Consider the following 15,127-nt stretch of genomic DNA (forward strand, 5'->3'; position numbering starts at 1 on the left):
TTACTYGCGAGTCGAAAGCAGGAATAACGTTGGAGGGATGTAGGGCAGGGACATCTCGAGGACCGGCTTTAGAGAGGGCGTCTGGAGCAGGCCCGGGGCCTGCTGCAGCTTTCCCCTGTGTCGGGAGGGCCGCGGCCCGCGCAGGCCTCGCGCCGCGGCCCGCCGCGCCGAACGCGCCGTCCGGCCGCCGCCTTCGGCGCTCGCCGCCTCCCGCCGCGGCTGTGCTGCCCACGAGTCCAGCCCCAGGGCCCCGCGGCCAAAGCGTTGCCGTCTAGTGCTCCTTGCGGTGTTTTCCATCTGTGCCAGTTGGTGGGAGTGTCTTTGAGTTGGCTGTCTCCTCCCCTCCCGCTTCCTGAAGCAATGTGTTGGTTGGACTTCTCTGAACGGTGGAAAGGTTAGTGGCTTTGTGGGGGGCCAGCGTCTCGCTTCACACGCTTGCTGGTCTCTGAACACATTCCTGTTGTATTAACGAAGACTTGAATTGAGCGATTGATAGAGCTGTGGTGTTCAGACAAAGGATACTAAGAGCTATGTTACTATTCTTAGTTTGTAAATTGTCCTTTTGATACCATCTTGTTTTCTTTTGTAGGTATAAATAAAAACACTGTTGTCAATAAAGTGTGGACTTTGTCTTTATTTTCAGAGCATATAACAGTCTGTACCCCCCTCCTTTTTCTTTTTTCCTCCCAGTTCTTAAACAAGTTGAAGGAGTTAGAGACATCCGTTGGTACCATACTGGATTTTAATAGAAATGTTCCCCCTTGGTAGAATTTTAGGAACTGTCACTGAAGGAAGGAGGGGGAAAAAGAAAAAATGATGTCTGAGTATCTGTAGAATTGGAAGTTTCTTGTAATTTGAAAGAAATATATTTTTCTTGCGGGTTCGGGGACCTGACTGGAATAGGGGGAAGGCAGAGCGGAGTCGCAGGTGGATCCTGGTGCACACATGAGTTCTGTAAGGCCGTGCCTGCCGTGCCGGAGGTGGCCGCACGTGAAGCGGGACTGTGTGTGTTACGGWGTTGGCAACACCGAGTTCTCCTCTGCATAGGCTGTTGTAAAGGCTGAAGAGCTGAAGGGGTAGTGACAACTTCCCTYTTATTCCTTGTGCCTTAGGGCCAGGATAGGGGAGTGTTTTGGATGTGGACACTGTGGATCAAAGCAGGAGGGGATAGCTGAGGTGGCTGTGATATTGCCCAGCACTACGTTCTAGCACTAGATTCAAGTAAGAAGAGGAGAGGATGAGGGAAACTGAGGCAAAGTCCCATACAGGTCAAAAAGCGTTCCAGCTTTCCAAGCCTCAGYGTCTTCTGGCGTGGAGCTGGAACTCGGCCCTTTGCTTGGTCAGCAAGGGGCAGGAGAGGAAGGCTGTGAGCTCGGACCTTCGTCTTCAGGCACTTGCAGTTGTGGAAGCATCTTCAAATAGGCATCGGAAGGCTGAGCTTTTTTCCTTTTAGGACTGCACAAATAAAAAGAGATAAATGAAGGAACCTTGGGGGATTCAGCTGTTTCAGTGTTTCAGAATTATGTATGTTTTGGAGGTAGTGGGTGGTCAGATTTGCAAAGGACAGTGAAATATCAGATGTCAAAGGACATTCTCAAGCAATCCTCTATTTGACGTTAATTTCCTATTTACTGAAGTAGGAATGAAGTCATGTTGTCTTCAAGAAAGAAGACAACAAGAAAATTGCTTATCCCCAGTTMTTACTGAAGATTGACAGCTCCAGACAACCCCCTTTCTTTTTTCACTGTGTAAGAACTGAGCAAGAATGGTAAAATTTAAGAGAAAAGAAATAAAAATCTTTAATCCCTAGTAGGAGATGACTCCTACAACATTGCTCGTAAGGATGGAAGACTCCAAATTTTACCTAGACTTCTCCTTTATGCTAAAGGAGAAAGTAACCCAAAATACTTCATGCTTCCTCTTCACAGTGGCTCATACAGGGACTTAACTACCCTACAGCCCCTACAAGCCCRAGTGGCGCGCTCGTAACACATGGTAATTTGTGCTGCTGTTCAGAGGACCCTTGGCAGGCTGGAAGCCCCATGAGCTTTAGCAAAGGGAAGGTCACGTYCTGTTCTGCAGAGGAATGACACACGAGCCCAAGCTGTGGCCRCCTGCCCGGAGAGGAGGCTGGCGGAGAAGGACCTGGGTAGCCTGATGGGAAGTTAATGGGGAGCCAGGAAAACATCTAGGCCGAGCAGACCAATAGGCTGCCGGGCTGCTTTAGGAGGAAGCGGGTTTGCAGCGGGTCCTGGGAAATGATCCTTCCCCTCGGTCCTGGTGAGGCCACAGCAGGAGATCTGTGTCCGGCTCTGGCCTGAGACGTGGATGTAGTGCAATGAGCCAGGGAAGGGTCATAAAGACAACAAAGGCTTGGAGCATCTCCACGTCGTCCCATGTGAGAAAGCGAGGACTGGAGGTAGCAGTGGGTGAAGATTGAAATGCAGAAAATTAAAATTTAAACAAAGCTCATGCTGGGAGGCTGGGCAAACACTGGAGCAGGTGTCCAGTATCCATCCCTAGAAATASTCAAAGCCTGGCTGGATACAGGCCTGAGCAGGAGAGATGGACTGGGCAACCTCCAGAGGTACCTTCCAACCTCAACAAGTCTGCGAAACACAAAATGTTGGGGTCTGGAGAGAGTATCTTTTGGCCCCTTCTCGTTCGAAACTGAAGGCATCTCTGCTAGTTTTGAAAACAAGATTAAGAAGCTGCTGCATTATGCAGACATTCCTTTACAATGCTCTGGCACAGGTTGTTCTGAAGTCTTGCCAAAGAGGTTTGTGTGCGTCAGGTGTCTTTGCCTTTGCCTGATCTTATTTTTCCAAGAGTGGAAGATGGATATACAAGCTGTTAAAATATTGCTGTTTTTCATAAATGYCTGCAAATTGTCTTCAGTCCCTCCCTTCTTCTGTTTTTCTCTATATGATTTGGAAAATTTGTGGAAAAAAAATAATTCTCTTCCTGCTGTGATGTCTCAGGAACAAATACTTTTTTCTTCTGCCTCCTGTATCATCTAAATTTTGTGATCTTACTACTGGTGATGCAAGACTGGAAACCAGCAGTTTTTTTTTCCGTTTTGTTCCATTCCCCCCAGCTGCAAGGGGTGTGAAATTTTAACAAAACGTAGAAGGGCACAGGACACATTAACTGAGTGAAGCTGAAATGGGAGTTAAGTAAATAAAGGAGTTGACATGGAGCACGGTGATGGCAGTTTTACAAAGTAATTTCCTGGCTACAGATGTGTTTTTGTCACAGAAGGAAGGCTTAATCCATAAAGGCCAGCCACCTGCTTGGGACTCCTGTCATCTTTCTATCTAACCCTCTCACTCCTGGCTTTGGCAAGCTRCTTCAGGAGCGTGAGGGAGTTAGAAAGCGTTCACTCAGCTAGACTCCATCAAGTTCCACCCTGCCAAACATAAAAGCACGTTAAAGCACACTTCAGCCTAAACAAACCATAGCACGTTCTATATAATTTCAGGCCCTTGATCTTGTTAGGTCTGTGAGCTCCATATGAGCTCATTTGGTACCTCCAAATAAGGTACCATTTACCAAAACACAGCATTGAAGAGGAAGGTGCATCTTTACTTTGGAAAACAGAAAGTTCCCTTGAGCACGTAAGTGCCTTTCTGTCTTCCTACAGAATCAGTTCTTGAGAAGGTTACATCTTTCTCACCAAAAGAAAAGGTAGTCTTAAAATCTCTACGTGTCTGTAGCTGCTTACTCCAGTGTCATCTGCCTCCTTCTGTTTTCTTCTTCCCTGTTAAGTTGTTTTTTTTTTTTTTTTTTGGTATAATTCCTAATCTTTCAAATGTAGTTAGAAATGAATATATCTTAATCATTAACTTCCTGGGGTGGAGTTAAACCAGGCTTATTTCTAATTAAATCTCTACTTTGTTTCACATGTCTGTCTAGATCCTTGTGAGCGGAAAGATCCATGTGGTTTCCTCAGATGTGTTTCTTAAAATGGACTTTAGGTGGATAACAGACATCACAAATCTAGTACAGGGTCGGTAAAATCACTTAGGGATTGACCAACGGCAAGCTGCACTGCACCACCCCACAAGAATGCGTGTTGCGGACTTTGAACCAACTCCTTCACCTACCTTTGGTAACGTAGAGATAAAAGAAATCACAGTAGAAGATGGTTTGTACCACCCCGGAAACTACCGCGATCTGGTCGTAGAATTTCTCAGTRTGGTAGCGCCAGATCCAGTTGGCGATGTAGAGAGCACGGTAGAGGCCCAAGAAGAAAAGGTAGTGAGTTGTGATGGTCTCTGCTTCCCCCGTCTTACTGATCATGAAGAGCTGGGGAAGGATGGCCACTGACTCCAGGTAGATGGAGAAGGTCCAGAGGATCTGTGAGATGAAAAATGGGACAGCGGAGCATCTTGATGCTGGTTAAGTTGCACCAGGGCCCAAAGATCCTAAATTAACAATCAGAGCACTGGTAGCAAAGCAGGACGAGTAGTGCTTTTGAAGTTGTAGAGAATGGACCTGCTTTGTTGGGACKGAGAGTGCTGAGCTGCTCTACTACACAGAGCCACTCTCTACATGGTATGTTCTTCAAGGACTGCTAATCTTTTCTGCATGGTGTTACTATTAAAAATCTTAACTATTCAACRTCCTTCTAGCTTTGCTGTGTAGTACCAGACACTCATCTACCTTCCACTTACATGGATGACCATTTACCTTCACTTTCCTATTCCCTTTCTTACCTCCAAGGGTGTAAAGCTGTGATTCTCCAGAAATGACAAGCCTGTGACAGGGACCAAGAGGAATTCAAGGCGAAAGGAGTCATTCTCGCTGTCRAATGTTTTCCGGAATTTCCCATAGATCATGTACACGGTGATGTAGGCACATAGCAAGAAAATGACCTGCGAGAGGGAAGGGAGATGACAAGATCTTACCTTTGATCCCGTCTTCTGTGCCATAAGAGAGACTTAGCTTAGACTAGCTTTGCCAAAGTCAAAATCCGTTACCCTGATCCTGATGGGCCTGGGCTGGGATGAGATAGGAGTRAGCTCTTGCTCTATGCAAGGATCACCCTTGTTTGGGCCATTCCAGGCACTATGTGGAGAGGTTCACTTGGTGAAATGCTCCTGCTGTGGAAGGAGACCCAAGCTTGATTCGGGATCTTGCCTGGTCTYGGTGGTACCAACGGTGTGGTGGGGTCCGCTTTCTCATGCAACACAGAGATGGGACTTTCTGCTGTCTGGGCTTCTTGTCAACAGAGGGATGGGGACCCCAAAGATCCTGGCCTGCCCATGGGCTCTGACCTGCCCATGTGCAGCCTGCTGGGGCTTCAGTGGCATCATGAGAAGTGTGGGAGATTGACAAGGAAGGTGCAATTGCGCTTTCCTCTCCCTTAGTGGACATTTTCCCTCACATTCCCTGAGGAACCATGATGAGCTGATGTGGCTGCTTGTGCTAGAACTTCTCCTTACCTTCATCACGGTGTTGTAGATGGATATGAAGTTTGTGAACAGGTCCAGGTAGCGGGTTGTGAAGACAAGGGCAAAAAGTATCTGACTTTTCCCGGAGATACCTGCAGTGCAAGGAGAAGAAAGGAAGGGAAGAGGCTGATGAAGGGAAAATTCTTTAGGATGGCAGGTCTTCCCTTTCATCTTCTTCAAAAACTGTGGCATACACTCGTTTTTCTTTATGTAATAGGGAACATTTCTAAGTTACTGTGCAGGATGGACTCTTTCCAACACTTTTTTTAAAGTTTTTTTTTTTTTAATATATATAGGAGAAATTATATTTGTAGGGGTGATTATCAGGGTAGGGATTCCTTTCCAGTGCTGGCAGTGTTTGGTAAATCACAGTCCACYGAGGAACTCGCTGGATGTGGACAGTGGGTGCCTATCGCACTGGTATTGGRTTTGCTGAAGTTGAGCCCCAGCAGCACCCATGACCAGTGCTCACCTGAGCCAGACCTGTCTTTGTGACTGGTGGGGCCAGGGCAGCTAATCCCGTTAAGTGTTCACCCCARACACTTAATGGAAGTCAGGTGGGCGCCAGAGAGCACAAGCCAGGTTAACCAGGGACGTTGCTGTTGTTGTCTCCGTTTGGACCTTTAATAAGAGAATACTGATGACAAAGAACAGCCCAAGCAGGAGCCCTGATACCTCCAGATCCACATGTGGACCAAGCCAGACCCTCTCTATGTCACTCCTCCTCATGCTCTTGAGCCCTGGCTTGGAACTGTTGGGAACAGCTCTTGGTGGGTAGGTTCACTGCTTTGGCCAATTCAGTCCTTACTGTCATGAAAATGCATTTCTTCTCCCTTCCTTGCCCCCTTTGCATGCCTGCCTACCTTGTCGTGGGTTTATGTGATGTGGCATATGCCACATTAGGGAAGAGCTGAGGGATCAGGGAGCAGCCCACGGATGCTGTCGGTGCTTAGTCACCACTGGTTGGGCCTCCAGCACGAGAAGCAGCATGGAGAGGGTGGCAAATGCAGTAAAATCATAGAGTTTTTCTGCTTGTGGTGACTGCTGTGGCACAGCCCGGAAATCCCTTAGTTTGTGAACTCCGAGCAGAATGCTCCTTCAGGAAGCAACTGCTTGAATTTCCCTGCGCAGGCTCCCTCAGCAACCCTCAAGGAGGCTCTGGTACCTGCCCGCCGGCTCCCAGGACATCCTGCCTAAAGCAGCACCCACAGGAGCCGGGACATCTCATCCCATCATCTCCCTGAGCAACACACGTGGCTCCAGCGCGGGACGATTCGCCAAGGCGCTGTGGGGACGAGCCTTGAGGATGAGCAGTGCCCACCTCAGCCGCTGCCCTGGGCGCTGCGCGGCGGGCGCCTTGGACGGCGAGCGTGACGACGTGTCTGTCTGTCTGTCTGCCGCTGCTCGCGGCCAGCTGGCAGCGCGGGCCCTGCGGGCTCCTCTCCTGCAGGAGCTTGGCTGCCCTCGGCAAAAGCTTTCTCCCTGCATTCCTTCTGCTGGTTCTCGTGCTTGTCGGTCACCTCTCCGCAGCCACAATACCCACCCCTTCACTTCATCACCCCGAAACAAACACCTGCACCAGGGCGCCTTGCCCTCATCCTTCCACCACAGCTCATCCTTCCACCACATCCAGCTCCCTCCTGGCTGGAGAAATCACCTTGGACTGGGATGGATTTGCTGGCAGCTTCTACAGCGGCCCCCAGACTTGTCCAAAAATGAAGATAGATCAGCAAAGAGTAGGAGAAAGAGGGACAAGAAGCGGAGTAGGATCTTGGAGAGCTGCAAGGAGAAGGAAACTTGATTCTCTGCGAGGACCCAGGCCGGGAGGGATGACTATTGCTAGCATGAGCAGCCCYGAATTCACCTCCCCTGCCCACACACCTCCTCTCCATGACCTTGCTTGGGCCTCTCACCAAGCTGCCCTCCAAGAAGGGACCCCTCCTTCTCCAGTGCGAAAAGAAAAGGACGTGGGAGCAGGTGGAGAAAACTCACCGGCACAGGACTTAGACCTCTGGATCTTAATCAGCAGGATGATAATAGCCAGCAAGTGGGAGATRTCCCCCAGGATCCGGAAGATGTTCATTGCTGCGCAGACTCCTCGGAGGCAAAGCAAGCAGAGCGTCTGCACGGGTGCAGGGCTAGGGCAGGCTCTAGGGCTTCCCCAAAGATTGTCTCTTGGTAAAATTCAGCAGATTTTCCTCTTTTTTTTGGGCTCTAGCCTTGGTCAAATAGATGTTCTCTTCCAACTGAGCTTTCTTTTTATCTGTGTATAAATTCTTCTGGTGGAGGAAAACTCAGGCTCCTTTTATAAAAAAATACCCGTTTTACCTTGTAGGGTGAACTGCCCCCCTTGCTTAAGTTTACTTCAAGGTTGATTTTATCTCCACTGGAACCAGTTTGCCCTCTCTGCGGCCCCAGCTCCCTCCCCTCCAGGCGGATCTCCCCGGCAAAGTTGGGTTTGTCCCCAAGAAGGACCCGAGAAGTCTGCTCAGCAATCCCAAAGCCAGCACTGGGTGACGTGGCTCCTGGCTGTCCGGGGAGGAGAGAAGGGAGGAGGAGGCGGGAATAACCGCGCGATTTTTCCTTTTTCTTTTTTTTTCTCTCTTCCTCTTTTTTTCCCCTTGTCTCAAATTACACACGGAAGCGTTCCTGAAGGGGATAAGGCAAACGGAAATGCTTATCCCTCATCTGGGGTTGGAGGGAGATGGGGAGGATGGCGCAGTCCTCGGATGGCTCCCGAGGGACCATGACGGTCCCTTTGGGCACATTAATCTCTGCCCTGCTCCGAGCTGGGCAGCCCTGTGTTGACTCCAGCACTTTCTGGGCAGTGATTCTCCAGCGAAACAGAAACTGCTGTTAAGGAAAAACTTCCTGGCGCTCCCCCAGCGCTCCCCTACGCCCGTAGATCAAAGGAAGGGGATGGGAAGAGGATGGATTTGAATGTCTTTGGCTTGCGTGGCGTTACATTGCGACYGTGGCTCCTTGGGTCTGCCTGGACTCGAGGGCTGTCTCCTCTCCCGCCGCGAGTGCCCGAGCACTGCAGCCCTCCCCTGCTCTGCACGGCCCTCGGCTGCACYGGGGACCTTCATCTTCCTCAGTGCTTTAGGGCCCTTCCTGGCTTTGCTCGTCTTGCTGGGGGCTGGGGTTGCCTGACAGCAAACGCTGATTACGCTGCCCTGGACTTTTCCCTCGGGACCGGACACTGAACTAAGCAGGGCCCAGTGAGGACGGTGCTGAGGACACACGGCAGTGCGCACTGCTTTGGGTGCCCTGGTCCGGAGCAGGCAACCTGTGGTTGCTCCTCCAAAAGACGTGTGGGTTTGTGGTGAAGCAGCTGGAACAGAGCCCGGGCGTTGGCTGAGCTGTGGACACGGAAGCTCCGGAGGGAGGGAGCAGGGAACGTGGCTTGTGTGTTGGCTCCCGGATATGAGCTGGAAACCAGGAGCATCCAAGAGCTCAGCCTAGAAGGAAAAAAAGTTCTCCAAAAGCCTGTTTTTAAATATACTTCATTGAAAATATTGATCATAGATTCCTGCAAGGGGATTAAAAAACATGTAATACACATGCTGTGTGAAAGAAATACGTGTGTACCATCATTTTAATCAAAAGGAAAGGATATCAGTAGTGACTTTGTTACAGAGTTCTTGTATATTCAGTAGCCGTCATGGGCAACCAGTCTACTTGAGATCAGTCTTGTCTTTGCAGCAGAGGTTAAGCTGTGAGGAGCGAAGGATCTCACTGGACCAGCTGGAGGATGAGGACCTCAGCATTGAGATGGGTTCAGCAATAGGAGAGCACTACAGGGCCCTTTTTATTACCTAATTGCTACTATAAAGACCCTTTAAAATGACAAATGGTTGGTTTAATTTGTCACCTTATCCCCAAACAAACTGTGCCTGGCCGTTGGGCTAATTTTCCCCACTGTGGCTACAGAGCCCATGTTGCTCTTGCCCAGCGGCTGCTTTTGGAGGCTGGTTGCTCTGTCCCCAGGCTCCACCTGCAGCGATTCCTTCGGATTTTTCTTTCTTTGGCATGTCCTTATGGGCTCAGTCTGGAGTAACGGCCTTAATGATTAAAGTGTAAAAATATTATTCCTGGTGCTAACAAGTTTATTCATGCAACCAGATTCCTTTCTGCATACATTTGCATACATTTCCTCCTTGCCCATTAGGCTGCCTGCCGTGTTTTCCCTCTTTGCCTCTACAACACCTGGCATATTGGGCTTTTCCAGACAGGGTTTTCAGGTTTGGCTGGAAAACACTTGCTCAGCCTAGCGAGCAAGCGGGACGAGAGTTTAGACTAACGGATGATGTCGGGAAGGAACAAGTGGGTATGAAGTGGCAGTGACTCCATCTGAAACCAAGTTTCCGGCTCCTTGTGCAGAGCCATCGTGGACTTCAGCAGGAATTTGCCGCCTTTGGAGAGAGCTGGTTGGGCAAAGTGAGGTGCAGGGGGGCTTAGCGGTGACCCCGCACAGCAGCCATCGGCTGCAGGGGCCCTGGGGGACGTGTGYGCTGGGGCGGCAGTGCAGCCGTAGCCTTGTGATCACCGCGCCGAGGAGTGCGGGCAGTGGTTGGGAATAAACTAGAGGGGGGAATTGCTCCGTGGGACTCGCTCCATTTCCATGGGACACCCCCTCCATCTCACCCCGAGCCCCTTCTTGCTGGGTCTCCTTCTGCAAACTTCCCTCTGGTTTTAGGAGCCTCTTGGCCGCCCTGCTGCTCTTCACATCTTCACCCGCAGTCTTCATCAGCGAGGAGGTGATGCTGGTGGTGGAGGTTTAGTCTCCTTACCTAGACTCCTGCTGCTGGCAGGGGTTTAGTCTCTTTACCTTAGGCCTTCCACAGGACCTAAGCGGAGCAGCTCAGCCCGCCAGCCCTGCTTTTATTTCCTGCTGTGGCCCCAGGTGCCACCGGCCAAGGTGACAGCCCGAGGGTTTTGTGCGAGCAGCTCGGGCGAGTGTCCCGAGCACTCGCCGGAGCCGCAGCAAGCGAAGGGACAACGCAGACAAGGGGGATGGCAGCGCCCCGGGCCTAGCTGCAAGATGGACCCCTGGGCCGGCGTCTCCCTGCAGGACGTCCCCGCGGGCCGCGTGGGCCCCGTGGGCCGCCTGGGGTTGACTGGCACGGGCCACCGGGCGCTCTAAAGAGGAGAAACTGGCACACGCAGAGGGAACAAGTAAAAATAACCGTCCCTCCTCCCCACCTCCTTCCCTGCCACAACATAAAGCGCCTCGCGCTGGGTGTCTCCCTGCCTCCCAAAATAATGCCGGGGCGCTGCCGCTGCCGCGCTCCGTGATGCTCCCTCCATGCCTCCCGTTTCCATGGCGACGGCAAGGAATGTCACCAGGGTGACAGGGAGGAGAGGGAGTTGCGATTTGGCATTAAAAACGGGAATTTGGAGGGGTTTTTATTATTATCATCTTCTATTTTTGTTTTTTCCTCTCTCCATTTGCTAGTGTGGAGGATCTCATTCTCCCGAGGGAGCAGCAACCTCTTCCAGGGCCACTCTCCTTCCCCGGCCCTTCCCTGATCCCAGCTGCTCGACCAGGAGAAGCAGGAGAAAAGGGCAGTTCTCCGGCTTGCTCAAGCTTGTGTCTCCACCACCAGCAAGGCTCTTGCCCTGCGCAGCTGCTCGGTGGGGAGTCCCGCTGCGTTCCCGCTCGGCGCCGTGGCTCGAGGCGCCTCTAACCCACRTGGCACCCACGAGCAGCCTCTGGGGGCCTCATCCCAGAGGCTGCATCCGGGAAGGAGGTGAGGGAAGAGGGAAGCRATTGGGCACAGCCAACTGGCCCAAGCCTTGGGCACCGCTTGCACCTCCCATGGGCTAACGGTGCAGGCGCGGAGCAGCTCGGTGCTGCGGGCACTGGTGGAGAGCGGCTGCGCCTGGCACATGGGGCACAAGCGGGACGTCGTGTGGGGCAGCCGTGGGGGCTCGGCACGTGCTGAGGGGACAGAACTGCTTTGRTGGCTCGAGGGCACCCAGGGCAGACAGCGCTCGTGGGCTGGTGGCCAGTTTGGCTGGGGTTGCCACGAAGAGGAGCCGTGGGTGCCCCAGCAGTGGGAGCTGTGGGTGCCCCAGCAGGGGCTGCTGGCCCCATGGTCGTGCTTGACCTCAGCCCGGGCAGGATGGGGCTCGGGGCTCGCTCGCCCTGCCAGGAGCGCTGCGCCCGCCCTCCAGGCCTCCGCCTCCCGCATCCCCACAGCAGCATCGGGAAAGGTTGGCGGAGTGGGGCTATTTTTGGGAGCGTCTCCCTGGCAACGGCTGCCACCACCGTCTGTGGTGGCTTTTCCATAGGTGCTAAAATATTCCACGCTGCTTATTAAAGGCAGTGCTGGTGGAGACGGCCGGGGGTGGCGAGTGTGAGCCACCCTCTGCGGGGCTGGGGGCACGGCCGGCCTGGGAGCACGTGCCGGGACGGGGTGGCCAGCGCCGGGTGGCTTCCCACTGGTGACATCCCCCAGGTCCCGTGTGGCAGCACCCGCCATGCCAGGGCTTGTCTGCGTCGCCGGAGGCACAGCTAGCGAGCCTGAGGTTGGGAAGACGAAGGGAAACGTGATTATTGGGTGTCTTTAAGCATCCTGCCCAGGTGCGCTGGCTCCGGAGAGGTTTTCAGGGTGGCCAGGAGCATGAGGAGAAAGGGAACAGCAGTGAAAAGCAGAAGTGAAGGTTGAGCAGCTGTCCGGATGCCCAAGTGCCTCGTGGCTTCCCCTCTTGCCAAGACGGGGCCGGAGCCTCTTGGTGGCGCCCACAGAGAGGGAACAACTTGCCCAGGGTCACACAAGGGAGCTCTGGCGTCACCAACGAAGGAGCCAGGGCTCCCTTTCTTGCTTTCACGGTTGCCTTCAGCATGAGGCAAGAGCAGGCAGATCTGTTGCCACTAAAGTCGCTGGGAAGGAAACCAGACCCTAGTGCTCCACACAATCTCCTGGCTTGTTCCTCATGCGTCCTCCTGTCCCAGGGGTCCCAGAGCACTTCCTACACTGCCCTGAAATTTCACTCCCAATGGGGTAAAGGAGGGATCGGGARTATTTTCACATGAGGAGGAGTTAAAACGACTGCTGAGATGCTGGGGGCAGGTTTAATTTCACACGGCGGGAAGCAGCCCCAACCCCTTAGGGCTGCAGCTGCCCTCCGCGTGCGTGGACGTCACTCACGGGTAGTGCCGCCGCGGAGGCTGTCCCCACAGGGCYGGGGGGAGGACAGGGCCCCACGGCGGCCCCTCTGCTCGCTCGCTGCGGCGCCTTGCGAGCCGCTCTGCAGAGCAGCTGCGGGTGGGCCGGGGCGAGCTGGCTGCTTGCAGGCTGCTGGCTGCGCTCCCCGTTTGCAGCTGCGAATCCGCGCCGAGGGAGGCTAAAAATACCCTGTTCTCCTGATGTTCCTTTTGCAGGTAAGTGCGGGCTGCGCTCGGCGGGGGCTTGCTGTGGGGGACGGGGTCCCTGCGCTGGGTGAGGGGGCATCCCATGTGGTGCAAGGTCGCAGCGTGGTTCGCGGAGGGGAGSAGGTACGAGCCCTGCAGGACGGGATCCAGCTGACAATCCGTGATTTTCAATCTCTTTTTGGTCCATCTAGGTTTTCAGCAAGCTGAGCGCCCCCCGCCCCCAACAACAGCTTGGCTCTCCACAGGCTGTGCAGACTCAACTGATGGGCCAGAAGATCCCCCGTGGCTCTCCAGGTTGGATCAGTGAGAGCTTCACTTCAGTGGTGCCAGAATTCGGCTTATGCCGATGTCTTAGTGCTGGGAATGGTAGATGAGACACCAAGAAGGAGAACACGTCCAGCCACCATTGCTGACCCGGCATGTGGTTGTCCCTAAGAAGGGCATGCATATTGCTGGTGGCTGCAATGTCACAACCACTTAAAGTATCCGTCTTCCCTCTGAAATTAAAGGGACATCTTCAATCCTTCGCACTGACATAAGGAAGCCCATTATGTTTCCCTTTCCATCTCCCTTTCACCTCAAAGAAGAGATAAAAGCCCCAGAGATGYTGCAGGGAGTGGAGGAGCCCCAAGGGGAAGGGTCCAGGAAAAAAAAAATGCAGTGGCGCCAACATGTGGCATCCCCGAAGGCCCTGAACGAGCTCCACAGCGATGCCACAGCATCCACAGCTGACGCTGGGTGAAGAGAGCGGCTTGCTGTACGTGGCAGGCCTCGCGCGCCCGTCGCCACCCAATGCACAAGAGCAGACGGCGTGGGGAAGGCGCCAGGCTGGGTGTCTGGCGTGTCTCTGGGGCTAGGACGTCTCTGCAACAGGGACCTCGCAGCAGTTCTCCGACAAGGTGCAACACGAAATACACTGGGAAGGGGGCAGGGAGCGAGCCCATCTCTCACTGGTCCCTCCATGTCCTTGTTTCTATGCCAAGCATTGCTTGACCAGAGCAGGACAGCCAGGGGCATTGCCGAGTGGAAGGATCTGGCCATAGGCACTGGGAGGTGGCAGCCTTGGGGCCAGGAAACCCACGGTGACATCCCACAACCTCCAACAGAAGCTCTGCAAGAGCCAGGGAATTATATGGAGAATAGGGTCCTCTCTCAGAGCGAGGTCTGAATTCAGCACTCCAGAGCCATGTGGAAAAAAATCCTGCCCGTGGCTATTTAAGCCTCTGGCTTAAATATTGGCGGCCAGTTCCTGCCTCCCCAGGAGCTCTCCGGGGTTTGGTGCTTCCCCCTGCTTTTGGTTGCACTCTCCTCTCCCCCATCGCAGCTCTGCAGCGTGTATCCATGGCTCTGAGATCACACGCRAGGATGGGCTAAAGTAGCGGAAAGCTGTTGGATCCTACCACAGAGTTACTGACTTCTTAGCTACAGACTGCATAGCAATCAGAGAGGGGGAGAGAGAGCCAGAGGAAGAGAGCGGGAGGAAAAAAAGAGAGGAAGAGCGGAGGGCAGAACAGTAGAGATGGCACAGGAAATTTTGAAATAGAGAAGAGGGATAAAGCAGACAAGGATAAATAAAGAAAGGGAAGGAGAGAGACAGGCAGAAGGGAGAGACCAGAACTCATCACCAAGCTGCAGCCACAAATCAGAGCTCCATGGGATGGAAACTCCTGAGAGCACAAAAATGCTGAAGAGAGGCAGAGGCAGAGGAAGAGGAAGGAGAAGAGCACTGGCATGAACAGGGGAGAGTTAGGAGAAGAGCAAGTCACGGGGAGGAAGTAGCTACTTGAAGGAAAAGAGGCGAGAGAGGGCTGAGGAGAGTCCTCCCAGATCCCTTCAGCCCAGGCGAGCTGAGGCTTTTCATGGTGAGATGGAGAAATCACCCGCTTTTCCCTTCCTCTGATGTTGGCTCTCCACGGCTCGAGCAGGGAGCAGCTACCGGCAGGAGCTGGGTAAGAGATGATGCTGGTTAGCACCGCTCCCGTTCGTGGCATGATAATGGGAAGGTTTTTCCTCTGAAAATAACGTACCGCTTCATCCGCGCTAGCTCTGAGGAGCAGCTATAAAAATAACTTAGTGAGATATGCGTGGCTTCATGTGAGTGTGCTACTGAATAGCAAAGTTGGCTGTGTGCGTTGCATATGTAAATATAGAAGCGAAGCTGTGTGTGCAAGCGGGCAGAAACTCACACCTGTTTGTAACCTCCCTAACTCTCCTCCTTTCACCTCCTCGCATGGACTTTGGTTTCTTTGAAGGTAACTTCTGCGTTTTTTTTCATCTTCCCATATTTTCT

General features: G+C 53.0%; 1 protein-coding gene across 1 annotated transcript; it reads right to left on the bottom strand.

Annotated features, from left to right (window-relative positions):
- Positions 1–654: 654 nt before the first annotated feature.
- On the bottom strand, positions 655–7,705 carry KDELR3 (KDEL endoplasmic reticulum protein retention receptor 3). The gene is made up of 5 exons (XM_026039893.1): positions 7,449–7,705; positions 5,448–5,548; positions 4,719–4,877; positions 4,107–4,359; positions 655–1,455 (listed from the first exon to the last, which is right to left on the bottom strand). Exons 1-5 carry the CDS (start codon positions 7,537–7,539, stop codon positions 1,415–1,417), a joined length of 645 nt encoding a protein of 214 aa, XP_025895678.1. The 5' UTR covers positions 7,540–7,705; the 3' UTR covers positions 655–1,414.
- Between the last annotated feature and the right edge of the window lie 7,422 nt (positions 7,706–15,127).

The sequence above is a fragment of the Nothoprocta perdicaria genome, unplaced genomic scaffold (assembly GCF_003342845.1).
Source record: "Nothoprocta perdicaria isolate Ctin4 unplaced genomic scaffold, notPer1 scaffold_244, whole genome shotgun sequence".
Classification (NCBI taxonomy): domain Eukaryota; kingdom Metazoa; phylum Chordata; class Aves; order Tinamiformes; family Tinamidae; genus Nothoprocta; species Nothoprocta perdicaria.